Source organism: Myotis yumanensis, unplaced genomic scaffold, assembly GCF_028538775.1.
Source record: "Myotis yumanensis isolate MYYU_CA2020_CCGP unplaced genomic scaffold, mMyoYum1.0.hap1 SCAF_3, whole genome shotgun sequence".
Classification (NCBI taxonomy): domain Eukaryota; kingdom Metazoa; phylum Chordata; class Mammalia; order Chiroptera; family Vespertilionidae; genus Myotis; species Myotis yumanensis.
In genome coordinates, this window is record NW_027223754.1 from 169956369 (window position 1) to 169968374 (window position 12006).

The 12006-nt window shown below is 34.5% G+C and overlaps 1 protein-coding gene across 3 annotated transcripts in view; it reads left to right on the top strand.

The window, feature by feature from the left end:
* The window catches only part of PUS7L (pseudouridine synthase 7 like), a 29115-nt gene extending 20868 nt beyond the window's left edge, over positions 1-8247 (top strand). For 2 of the 3 annotated variants that reach the window (XM_070407802.1, XM_070407801.1), the window contains exons 7-9: positions 1000-1280; positions 4240-4293; positions 5611-8247. In XM_070407802.1, the coding sequence (XP_070263903.1) occupies positions 1000-1280; positions 4240-4293; positions 5611-5937 (662 nt within the window). In that variant the 3' untranslated portion in view covers positions 5938-8247. Of the gene's footprint in view, positions 1-999; positions 1281-4239; positions 4294-4828; positions 4955-5610 lie in introns of those variants that run through there. The other variant, XM_070407803.1, reaches the window with a different exon arrangement.
* Positions 8248-12006: the final 3759 nt, after the last annotated feature.

The following is a 12006-nucleotide window of genomic DNA, read 5'->3' on the forward strand; positions in this document are numbered from 1 at the left end:
CATTATTTTTAAGTATGTACATATTATAAAACATGTAATTATTCATAGGAGAAAAATATTTTTATGCCAAAGCACAATCTATAAATAATATGGGCATTTCAAATTATTATGAGTAATCTAAGTGATACTAAAGAAAATTCAAAGTGAGTTATTTGTCTCTATTGTAGAGTCCTGAGAAGATAATTTCCTTATGGCAATGATTTCAATGATATTTACACTTTAATGTTCATAAGAAACCTATACATTTATTAAAATGCTGATTCCAAGGCCCTGTTGGAATCAGCATCTTTACAGTAGAGTTCCTAATTTTAAAATTCATCCCACCAGCAAGATCTAATATTATGCTTGAGGAATCCAGACATCACCCTTTCTTATTCAAAAAATTCTCTGTAAATGTCCATAATAGCTCTTTTTAAATCCCTAGGCTCAGAGGTTTATTTAATGCTCTTTTATGAAGTCCTCTTAATAACTGTAAATTAGTTTATCTTCATTCTGAGGTAGGAATTACTACTGTGCTTTTTGTTATTTTTTAATGTGTTTTTATTGATTTTAGAGAGAGAGAAAGTGAGAGGGATAGATAGAAGCATCAATGAGAGAGAAAAATCTTCCTTCAGCTGCCTCCTGCATGCCTCCTATTAGGGATCAAGCCCACAGCCTGGGCATGTGCCCTGACTGGGAATCCGACCTGTGACCTCTTGGTTCATGGGTTGACACTTAACCACTGAGCTAAACTGGCTGGGCTGTTTTTGTTTTTTTTGTGTTTTGTTGTTGTTTTTTTAAAGCAGGGAACGTGACTGGCTCATATGATTAATGGTCTTTATTTTTAAAAAAACAACTCTTCAAGTGTAGTTAGATTTATAGTTGGTGCTGAACATCTTCATATTCAGGTGTAAAAGACAGCAGCAATTCATTGACTCTCATTTAGAAAGCATAATAAAGGTCTTCATAACTGGCCTTTAAATGAAAGTGGTTGACTAACTGATTTTCTCTTTATTGCAGAGGATGCTAAAGGCACACTTTCATTGATGCCAGAATTCAAAGTTCGAGAGAGAGCATTGTTGGAGTCACTGCATCGCTTTAGTATGACCGAGGAGGGTTGTATCCAGGCCTGGTTCTCCTTTCCTCATTCTATGCGCATTTTCTACATTCATGCATATAGCAGCAAAATTTGGAATGAGGCCGTATCTTACAGACTTGCAACCTATGGATCAAGAGTGGTGGAGGGTGATTTGGTCTGTTTGGATGAAGATGGTGATGATGAGCAATTCCCAAATAATAAAGTAAGTGTCATTTCATCAGGATTTCCCAAGAGTAGTTACCTTAGCAGGAACACTAATTTTCTGAAGCCCTTATTTTAGAAACAATTTAAACCTAAATATGGATTTTATTTCTTTTTAACTTACACTTGCTCATCTCCTTTTCTACTCTGCTGTCATCTGAGGCTTAATACATGTCAATAACTGAAAAAATAAAATAGTCAATGGTGTGAAGTGAAAGGTACAAAGATAGTAAAACTTCCTTTGAAGAACACATTCTTTTAAAGATTACAAATAATGCACAAAACAGTTTCCTTAAAAATAAAAACCAAAACATTGCAGATGTAGCTGTTACCCTTGCCATGACTCTGCTGTGATCTCCTCCCCTGCTTCCAGAAAACCAACCTCTGTTTTGGGGCCTGTGTTTTTCTAGATATTTTTCTATGCTTTCACATAAATATCCACAGGAAAGGAGATTTTTATTCTATTAGTTAACACCGAGAAAAGAAAAGACAGGGCTTAGAGGCTAAAAGCTTAAAATATGAAAGAAAAAGATTTTTGTTATAATGGTATATAGGGCATGTAATGTTCTGTGTTTCTTTTATATAAGCGCAATTTCACAACTTGTTTACTTTTTAACAATATCTTAGAGACATTTATATTCATCTCACATAAAGGAACCCCACTTCACACTAACATAAGAAAGAGCAGACAGGAATTTATTGGCCCTCACACCTAGAAGTCCATGATTAATCCAGGCCCAGCTGTATCCAGGGTCTTAGGCAATGTCCTATCTCATCCCTCATTTTCTTTAGGTGTCAGCTGATTTTCTGTTAGATTCATTCTCAGTCTGGCTTAAACTTTATTCCTTTAATGGCAAGATGGTTATTAGCAACTCTACGCTTATTTCTCACAACTTCTCCAGAAAAGAGGGCTTTTTTTCCTCAACAGTTTTAACAAAAGCCATGGAATTGAGTCTCAGTGGCTCAGCATGGTGTGACTTGGGTCACAATTCCCCAAACCCATAGCTGTGGACTGGCGTATGTGATTCGTAAGCCTGTGTTGCCAGGGCTCCTTCCTGAAACCATCCCACCCTAACTGCATTTGAGATCTGGGAGGGGAGCTCTCTGAAAAATTTGTTACCAGAAAAGAGGTATTAAAGGCTGAGCAAGTTTTATTATTTCATTAAGTTTTATCATTTCAATATTCATGGCTTTTGAATATTTAGGTAAGAAAGTAATCACGAGGAACATAAATTACTAAGAATGGTCATTTAACTGAGACACAGACTGAAACTGTGTAGAAAGAAACCTAGCAGTATCTTAAGTTTTATTTTAACTCATGTGAATGGAAGAAGAGAAATGTCAGTGATCCTCTTCTAATAAATAATGAAAAATTCTAAGTTTTTTTTAACACCTTCTAGATAACCTGTCCATTTAAATATTACCTGGGCAGTACATTATTTAGTAAGTCAGCCATTTTTTCATTCAGATTTGCAGAAGTTAAAGGTTACTTTGACAAGACATAGCAATGATCTCTGAAATACATGCGTCTTGTAGGTTTTTTTGTTCAACATAACATTAGTAAGGAGTTTTGTGGTCAGAATTGTATCAGCTTTTCTTTTTGGAGTTGTAGGAGAAAAGAGAACATTTTCTCCTTTATATCCTGAAGTTTCCTTTTATCAGCAGCAAAAATTGTTTATAATTTTAAGGCCAATCATTTATGCTTTATAAGTTAGCATTGAGAAAAGAACAGGCAGGACTTAGAGGCTCAAAACTTAAATTAGGAAAAGGAAAAAAGCAGAATGAGATTTTTAAGACGTGGTACTAGTATATAGGACATGTAATGTTGCACATCGATAATTAAAAATGGTAGGAAACGAATCTGAGTCCCTTTTTGTTAGGATTACTAGGCTAACAAGTATATCTTTATTTCAAGGCATTTGGTAGATTCTCTTTTAATTTTTTTATGAGCAAGATAGAGAAATGTGAGTTGCACAATTCATATTTGGGGAGCAGTCATACAGCAAAAGCATGTTTGTAGATTGAAATTAACCTGGAGAGAGTTCTCTTAAGGCAAAGCATGGTCTTCTGTACTTGACCATGTTTTTTTTTTTTGGTATTTTCATAAATTATTTAAATAACAATATTGTAAGTATGCTTATGAATTTGTGGAAGACAAAAAGCTGGAAGTGATACAGGAGAGATCATAGCCCCATCTATTTTGGTCAGATCACACCTGGAGTTTTATATCCATTTCGGAATATAACAGTTAAACAGGTTATTTGCCTAAAAATAAGCAACTCAAGTGAAAAACCAAAAAAACGAGGAGGAACTTTATTGATAAGGGTAGAGAATCAAGGGGAAAGCAAGAAGATTTGGAAGCTATCTGGACACTATCTTATACGATGAGTGCTTTAGGAAGGTGGAGATGCTGTCAGTCCTTGCGGAATGATGCTGCTGCCTTTGAACTTGAGCTCTCCTTTGCAAGAGAAATTAGTTATTCTATGATATCCTGCAGCAACATTTCTCAAACGTAATACATCACACACCTCCTACATGTGATACCCGTAACTGTTCTATGAAGTGCATTTTGAGAAACACCACTTCCCATAGAGTCTGATATTTGTTGGGGACAAAGGAGGGGGTGGTTTGACAGAAGCAGATTTTTGATTCAGCATAATAAAGAACAACTTTGTAATTTGGAAAAAGATTGTTGGTGACTGAGGTAAAAGTAAAGAAGTGTTAAGCTGCCTGCCAAAATCTGTGTGTGCCAACTTCAGTTATCAGTGGTTAAAGCGGGAAGAATAATTCTAATTTTTATGTAGTCTGCTTCTCCAGAAATAAACTGTGAACAGGTCTTGTTTGGATATATGTATATTCAGCATAGGAGTCAAATTTTACATAACAAAATTAGGGAAAATTGAAGAAATTTGGAACATTTGAGAATCATCCATATTTTTCATCATGTTTTTTAAAAATAGGTTCACCTAGTAACTGAAGAAGAGGAATCGGCTAATGCATATGCAATACATCAGGTAAATTTGCTTAAAAATTAGTATCACTTAGATCTAAATGTAGACATTGTCTCCAAAAGACAAAAATGTGACCAGTTCCCCTCCTCCCACTTTTTTTTTTTTTACCACTTTCCAATATATATTTATCCTAAATTGGATATATATTTTATTGTGTGTGTGTGTGTGTGTACACACACACACACACACACACACACACACTAAAATGCACTCTCCTAAGTTTACATTTATATGAGTTTTCATAAATGTATACAGCCATATGACTACAACAACAATCAAGATAAAGAATAGTTTCATCTCTTCTCAAAATTAACCTGTGCCCTTTGTAGTCAACCTCCATCCCTGGGCAACAACTCATCTACTTTCTATCCCTGTGGTTTTGCCTTTTAAAAAATGTCATATAAATGGAATCCTATAGTATATGGCCTTTTGTGTCTGGCTTCTTTCAATTAGCCTAATGAATTTGCAACATTAATATTGTGTGGATTTGAGTTTTTTACCTTGTTTCTTTTTTGACTACCCTCTGGTATTGTTCCAGAAAAATGTCTAGAGGTCATCAGTAAAGGAGGAAAACCCCACAGAATGCAGTATCTACTCATAAGCGGCTGAGAAAATAAACACTACTTTTGCTGTCTGCTACTTGCTTTCATGTTTTTAAATTAGTAAGAGGGACGTGAAATTATCAACTAAAATACCAGTTGAGCAGTAGAGGTTATTCTTTGTGTTACAGAAAGAATCTGTTTTTAGGATTGTATGACTGCACAGAGATTAAGTCTGTTGGTTAATTAAATGTACCTAAACTTCTTGTTCCATTTCTTCTACCTTAGCAGTGGTTTGTCTAGTAATATCTGACTTGAATTGGTTATCTTGTTTATTATGAATCCTTCTTGATTTTAGGTAGCTCTTTTCTTTGTCTGCTAGCATAAAAAATAAAGTAGTATAGTATTCAATAGTATGTTTTAGGCCAGGGGTGGGCAAACTTTTTGACTTGAGGGCCACAATGGGTTCTTAAACTGGACCGGAGGGCCGGAACAAAAGCATGGATGGAGTGTTTATGTGAACTAATATAAATTCAAAGTAAACATCATTACATAAAAGGGTACAGTCTTTTTTTTTTTTTTAGTTTTATTCATTTCAAACTGGCCGGATCCGGCCCGCAGGCCGTAGTTTGCCCATGGCTGTTTTAGGCTGATTGTATGTTTATATTCTGAGACTGTTTTTACAGATCTAGGACCCAGTCATAAAAGTAAATTTAAAATTTGATCATATATTTTTCTGAAGGCTGTTTCATGTATCTTTTTACCCCCTTCCCTTGTGCAGGTGGTTCTTCCAGTGCTTGGATACAATGTTCAGTACCCAAAGAACAAAGTAGGGCTGTGGTACCAGGAAGTACTTAGCAGAGATGGACTACAGACATGTAGGTTTAAAGTACCTACTCTGAAACTGAACGTTCCAGGATGCTATAGAAAGATTTTGAAACAACCCCGTAATCTCTCATACCAACTAATAGAAGAACATGATATTGATGTCAAAGCAGAAGGTTCCCACATTGATGAAGCAACTTTATCTCTTTTGATTTCTTTTGATCTTGACGCTTCATGTTATGCTACTATTTGTCTGAGGGAAATAATGAAGCATGACTTTTAAAACCAGTATCCTTGATATTCCATGTATCTGTCATTCTTCAAAGGAAAGGGAGCTAAAATTTGTTTGAGCATATGCCATGTGCTAGGAGTTTTATAATTGTTATCTCCCTTAGTTAAGCAATATCCCAATAAAGTAGGCATTTGCTACTAACATTCCAAAAGACATATAAGCTAGTAAGTGTCAGGGTCTGAATTTAAGACTCCAAAGCCTGTGTTTCTTATCTATTACCTGACATTTCAGTGACCTTTATTGTGTTATAAAAGTTGCAATCTCTCTGGACTATGGAGAGCATATATAATACTGTAAGATAACAGTTAAGAAAGAATGCTTTTAGAGTAATGTTTATATCCTTTAGCTTCTTGCTTAGAATATAAATGAAACCAGATTCTAATGAAAGCATGTAGTTGGAGATAAAGATAGATGAATCATTTTGTTAACTGTTATTGTCATTCTTTCATATTTGAAATTATTGATCAGAAAAATACATCAGGGAAATGTAATCCCTCTATGATAGCTACCTCAGGGTAGTTTACACTTTTATGAGATAAATAATCTTCAATGAAGATTGAAATACATTTTTTATATAACTTCTTTATCTTGTCATACATTGACCCACCCCTTTCCACCTCCCCCCATTATCTAAGCATAGATTTTTAGAGTCAGGCAGATCTGGGCTGACTCTATGCCTGACATTTACTAGTGATTTTGAGTATGTTACTGATTTTTTTTTTTTTTTGAGGCTCACTTAAAGAATCAAGATAGCACCAATCTGCCGAAACTGGTTTGGCTCAGTGGATAGAGCGTCAGCCTGCGGACTGAGAGGTCCCGGGTTCGATTCTGGTCAAGGGCATGTACCTGGGTTGCGGGTTCGATTCCGGTCAAGGGCATGTACCTGGGTTGCGGGCACATCCGGTGGGGAATGTGCAAGAGGCAGCTGATCGATGTTTCTCTCACATTGATGTTTCTAACTCTCTCTATCTCTCTCCCTTCCTCTCTGAAAAATCAATAAAATATATATTTTTAAAAAAAGATAGCACCAATCTCCTCAGCAACAAATAATTGGATTATCTCTACTTTTTATGTTGCTAGAGGAAGAAAACATTTGGCCCATTTAAATATTTAAATATTTGTTAGGTTAACTATTTCACATCATACTAGTAAACCATTCCTAACCACTTTATATTAATAAATTAAATTTAGGGGGAAATAGGAAGATCCAAGCAGTCTCTAATTTCTGGTAACTTTATTTTATTTTATTTTTAAAATATATTTTATTGATTTTTTACAGAGAGGAAGGGGAAGGAATAGAGAGTTAGAAACATTGATGAGAGAGAAACATCGATCAGCTGCCTCCTGCACACCCCCTACTGGGGATGTGCCCGCAACCGAGGTACATCCCCTTGACCGAAATCGAACCGGGACCCTTCAGTCTGCAGGCTGACGCTCTATCCACTGAGTCAAGCTGGCTAGGGCTCTGGTAACTTTATATAATGAAATTTTAAAAAGCAGTATATATTATGTATCAGTAATGTGTCACTTCTATATACTTTAAGTCAGTCAAACCATTTTGGGAATATTAGCATAAGAAAATAAACTGCAAAAGAAGGAAACGAGCTACATACAACGCAAAATTTGCTTATTGCAGCATTTTTATATATAATGAAAGAAATTAGAAATAGTTTGAAAGTCCAGCATCAGATAACAAAAGTAAAATGAGATCTATCAATTTGATGGCAAAACATGTTAATTACTAAAAACGATGATGGTAGTTTTAGTTATGAGAAAATGTTACCCTTTAAAAGCAGAACATATACTACAAATACGGTACATACACTGAGTGCAGCTTTTTCTAAGGAGAGGCACGTTAGCATAGTGATTAAAAGCATAGATAGTGGACACAAAATCCCCCAGTTTGAACCTTGGCTCAGCCACTTACAGCAGCATGGCCTTGGACAAGATATTTAAGTTTTATGTGCTTCAGCTTCAATATCTATAAAGTGGGAATGGGAATAGTCTTACTTCTTAGGGTTATTGTGATGATTTGCTGAGTCAATATATGTAAAGCAGCTTAGAAAAGTGCCTGACACTTGTTATTAAATAAATGTCTACTGACATAGATTGGAAAGGAACAACAAACAAAAATGAAAATGACATTCTGTTGAGATGATAGGGTTTTTGGATTTTTTTAAGGCTCAAAAGTTCTTGTTTTGTCATATATTTTAATAATAAGTCTAGGTGGGACACAAAAAGTGATGATTATAGTTCCATGGATTTAAAAAATTGCCTCTATTTTAATGGCAATGATGATATATTAAGTAGTAAAAATTTTAGAGAAAATGTTTTATTTTACTTTGATGACAAATTATATAAATACATTAATAAATAAGTTATGTCAATATAATCATAAAATGAATTATGTAAATTATTAAATCCCATTTTTCTTTTAAAACATTGAGTAGCAGCAATTAGAAAATGTGAAAGCATTAAAATGTGCTGTCATTGATATTCTTTTCTTTGCCTGTAGATGGCACTATAATTTTAGCTATCTTTCTTATTACTTTGGCCTTGTATAAAGGGTCACTAGTTTCAAGCTATCGTAAAATGTATTGAGATACTATACACGTGGATAATTATTTTGTATACCAATTACATTTGCCATGTTCACTTTTTTTTTTAAGTTTAAGACTTTTAAGATATTTTGGACCAAATGATGACCAGGCTTTTAATGATCAGTTTTTCTGGGGCATTTTAGGCTTTCAGAAGGATGAATTTTAATTTTCAAAGTTGTATCTGAAACTGAGTCATAGTGCCTCAGGATTACTAAGGTAAAACAAATGGAGATCTTTTTATTTAGATTAAAACACTTGGATATTTGTGAGTTATAATAAGCTGAAAGTCATATGTAACTTTTGATACAAATAGCATTTATTGTCTGTTGTGCCAACCATTTCTCTCATTTTAATTCATGTACCCATGAGTTATATAGGTAGTGTTTTCCTATTTTTGTAGATGAGAAAATACTGAGTGGTTTACTGACCTATCAAGGTCAAACAAGCTAGTAAGTATGTGGTTGAACTTAATTGTGCTTCCTAAATCAGCACTGTTTTCATCTACCTAACAATTGCCTTCTGAAAATAAGTTTTTTGGTTAATAACTTTCATTCCTACCAACTTGATATTACTTGCCATTTATTATTCGGTATATTGGAGTAGTGAGAAACAGGATTCCTTTTGAGATTCTGAGACCAAAATAAAAATAAAGAAGATTGATCCTTCAGGAAATTCCCAAATCATTTTGGTGTATTTTCCAGAATATCTTGGGACTTGTATCATAATCACAGGCAAAATCATTATAGGTAATAGGAAGTTATTTGAAATTTTACCTGGCACAATATGTCATTTAAAAAGTACATTGGAGAGAGTTGCTTTTTTCTCAATTCTCTTTCAGTTCTTTAACCAATCTTTCTGTTTAAGACAAGGAGAAAGCTGATTGATTCTGGTTAACATATGTCATTACCACTTGCTGATGTACTTTTTGAATAGACAGTGCAGGTTTCAGGCTCAGGAATACCAGCAGGCAACAATATCAATCAGAATTTAATAAGATCGCTTTGTTTTATTGAATTTATTTTTCTAGTTATCTTTTTTTTATTTATGGCAAATAATCCATATAAGTTATCCACTTACATGATGTTTCTTTAAAAAATAAGCTTAATTTTAAAGAAAGGGAATCAATTTAAAGGCATTAAGGAAATACTAGTGTAGCTATAGCAGCAGCAGTACAAGAATGCTTGAAGTTTGGGAACTGCTGGCCTAGCTTCGAGAACCTGAGCTCAGAGAGGGGCCCCACCACTGCATTAGTCTGTGGCTTTACCCACCCACTGAATTTCTCTATTGTGAATTCAGATTTGAAGTAATGTCAGTAATCATTTCTCAGTCCAGGACAGTATTGCATTGAACAAAATAATGGAAAATATACAAATTCAAGATATTATGAACACACGTACTGATGATCACATGCCATGTCTTAAAATTTCACTGCTGAGCCTTTATTTTAGAAAATCTTATGACACACTGAGATCAGGGTCTGGCATCTAGTTAATTCTCAATGAATGTCAGCTAGTGCTCTCTGATGAAAAGTTTACAATTAAATGGTTAATGACTTTCCCTTGAGATCTGATCTTATTCTGTCTTAACATAAAGTAATTATAATTCAGCACACTTTTTAGATTTATTTTATGGTTAGTGGAAATAGCTATTTCTAAACCTGGGAATTTAGCAGCTCATTCAAATTAAGATCTTTAAGAAAGATCTAGGTCAGTGTTCCTCAGTATTTTCCACCTGGGAATTACCATTAAAGGACCAAAAAGAAAATGAAGCCCTGTCTCGCAATGCAGAGTTTTCTTGCATTATTATAAGGACAGTAAAAGAGGTAGGAGAAAAATATGGGGAGTAATAGGAAAATAGGACTTTTCATTTCCCCCTATTTACTTCTGAAATGTTTGGCTATTTAAACAAGAATACATTTGTGTATTAATTTTGCAATTAAAAACCTTGAAGAATCTTTAAGGTTCAGAGAGGGTCAGGTACAGCAATTGATGGATTATGCTTGCTTTTTTTTCAGAATGCTTCTGGCTCAGGCCAACATATTGCGAGAGAGAGAGAGAGAGAGAGAGAGAGAGAGAGAGAGAGAGAGAGAGAGAGAGAGATTTGTGCATTGCACATTTCAATAGCATAACAATAGTTAACATAAATAGTGTAAATTTTCGTGCCTGCGCTATGGCTTTGCTTTCAGATTCAGAAAGATGCTTAGAGATAGCTTGATATCTCATGGTGTTGTTTTAATCTTTTTTTTAAAGCCCTCTGCTTTATGTATTTTAAATTTTTTTCTTTATTGATTAAAGTATTACATATGTGTCTTTATCCCCCCCATTGCCCCCCTCCCCACTCATGTGCTCACCCCCCTGGTATCTGTGTCCATTGGTTAGGTTTATCTGCTTGCATACAAGTCCTTTGGCTTTATGTATTTTTGATAAACCACAAAGCAATGTCAAATATATGACATAATAATAAACAAAAATTTGAGTGCCCCTAAGTGAAAGGCATTCTATAAAGACAAAAAAAATCAGATAATATCCCTGCCTTGAAGGGATTATAGTGTTATACCCTTTAAGCTATCATTTGATTTGAAATGCTGTCTACATAAAGAAAATATAGACTAAATGGCAAAGACAAAAAACAAGCAGCTTTCTTCCATTTCACTATGGCTCACTATATAACCAATAATGTTACTTGACCTCTCAGAACCTTATTCTGAATCCTTAAATGATACTTATATTAGCATTTCTAAGCATCTGAGATCTCCTCTTAAAGTATGCTTTGAACTATTCAGTCTAAATGCTGCTTTCTAGAAAGTTACTAGTTTAAAGAATGGGAAATGGTGTTAATGGAGTTAATCTTGTGTAATTTCAGTGTGGGTTGTCAGGAATACCTTTAAGTAAAGAAAATGACTCTAATCTTCTTAAGCAATTCGTTTTCTTAGCAACTGTGAGGCAGGAGCTAATTTACTTTGCCTGTGTACATAAACCCTGTCTTATTAAAGAAAAATTTTACTCCTGGAAAGAAGTCAGGATACCCATGAAATTATTTAAATTTAGACCTATTGGAAAATACTACAAAATATAAGACATTACATTTTTTTTTCTGTTGTCAGTTTCTTTAATAAATATCAAATGCCAATGTAAAAATAAATCCCTGTTACAAGAAGGGTATTTTATCATGGAGTGAAAACAAGAGCTATTTGGTTGTTTTTAAAGGGAAGAGATCAAAGCTGGTCACTCCTTAACTGAGGGTGTTTGAGCAGCAGGATGGGGTGGGGAGTGGAGAGGGTTACGACTCAATTCTTGATGCTTCTAACCCAAGTCACCCTTTTGTGATAAGCCTTACTGGCATTTTTTTTAGACTGGTTAAGTCAAGATTCTGAATTTTTCACTACAGGGTTTTAATCTTTGCCGATTATTGTTTCCACCCCCACTCCTGACCATAAAGGACCAGTGTTCTTGTCTAAAAG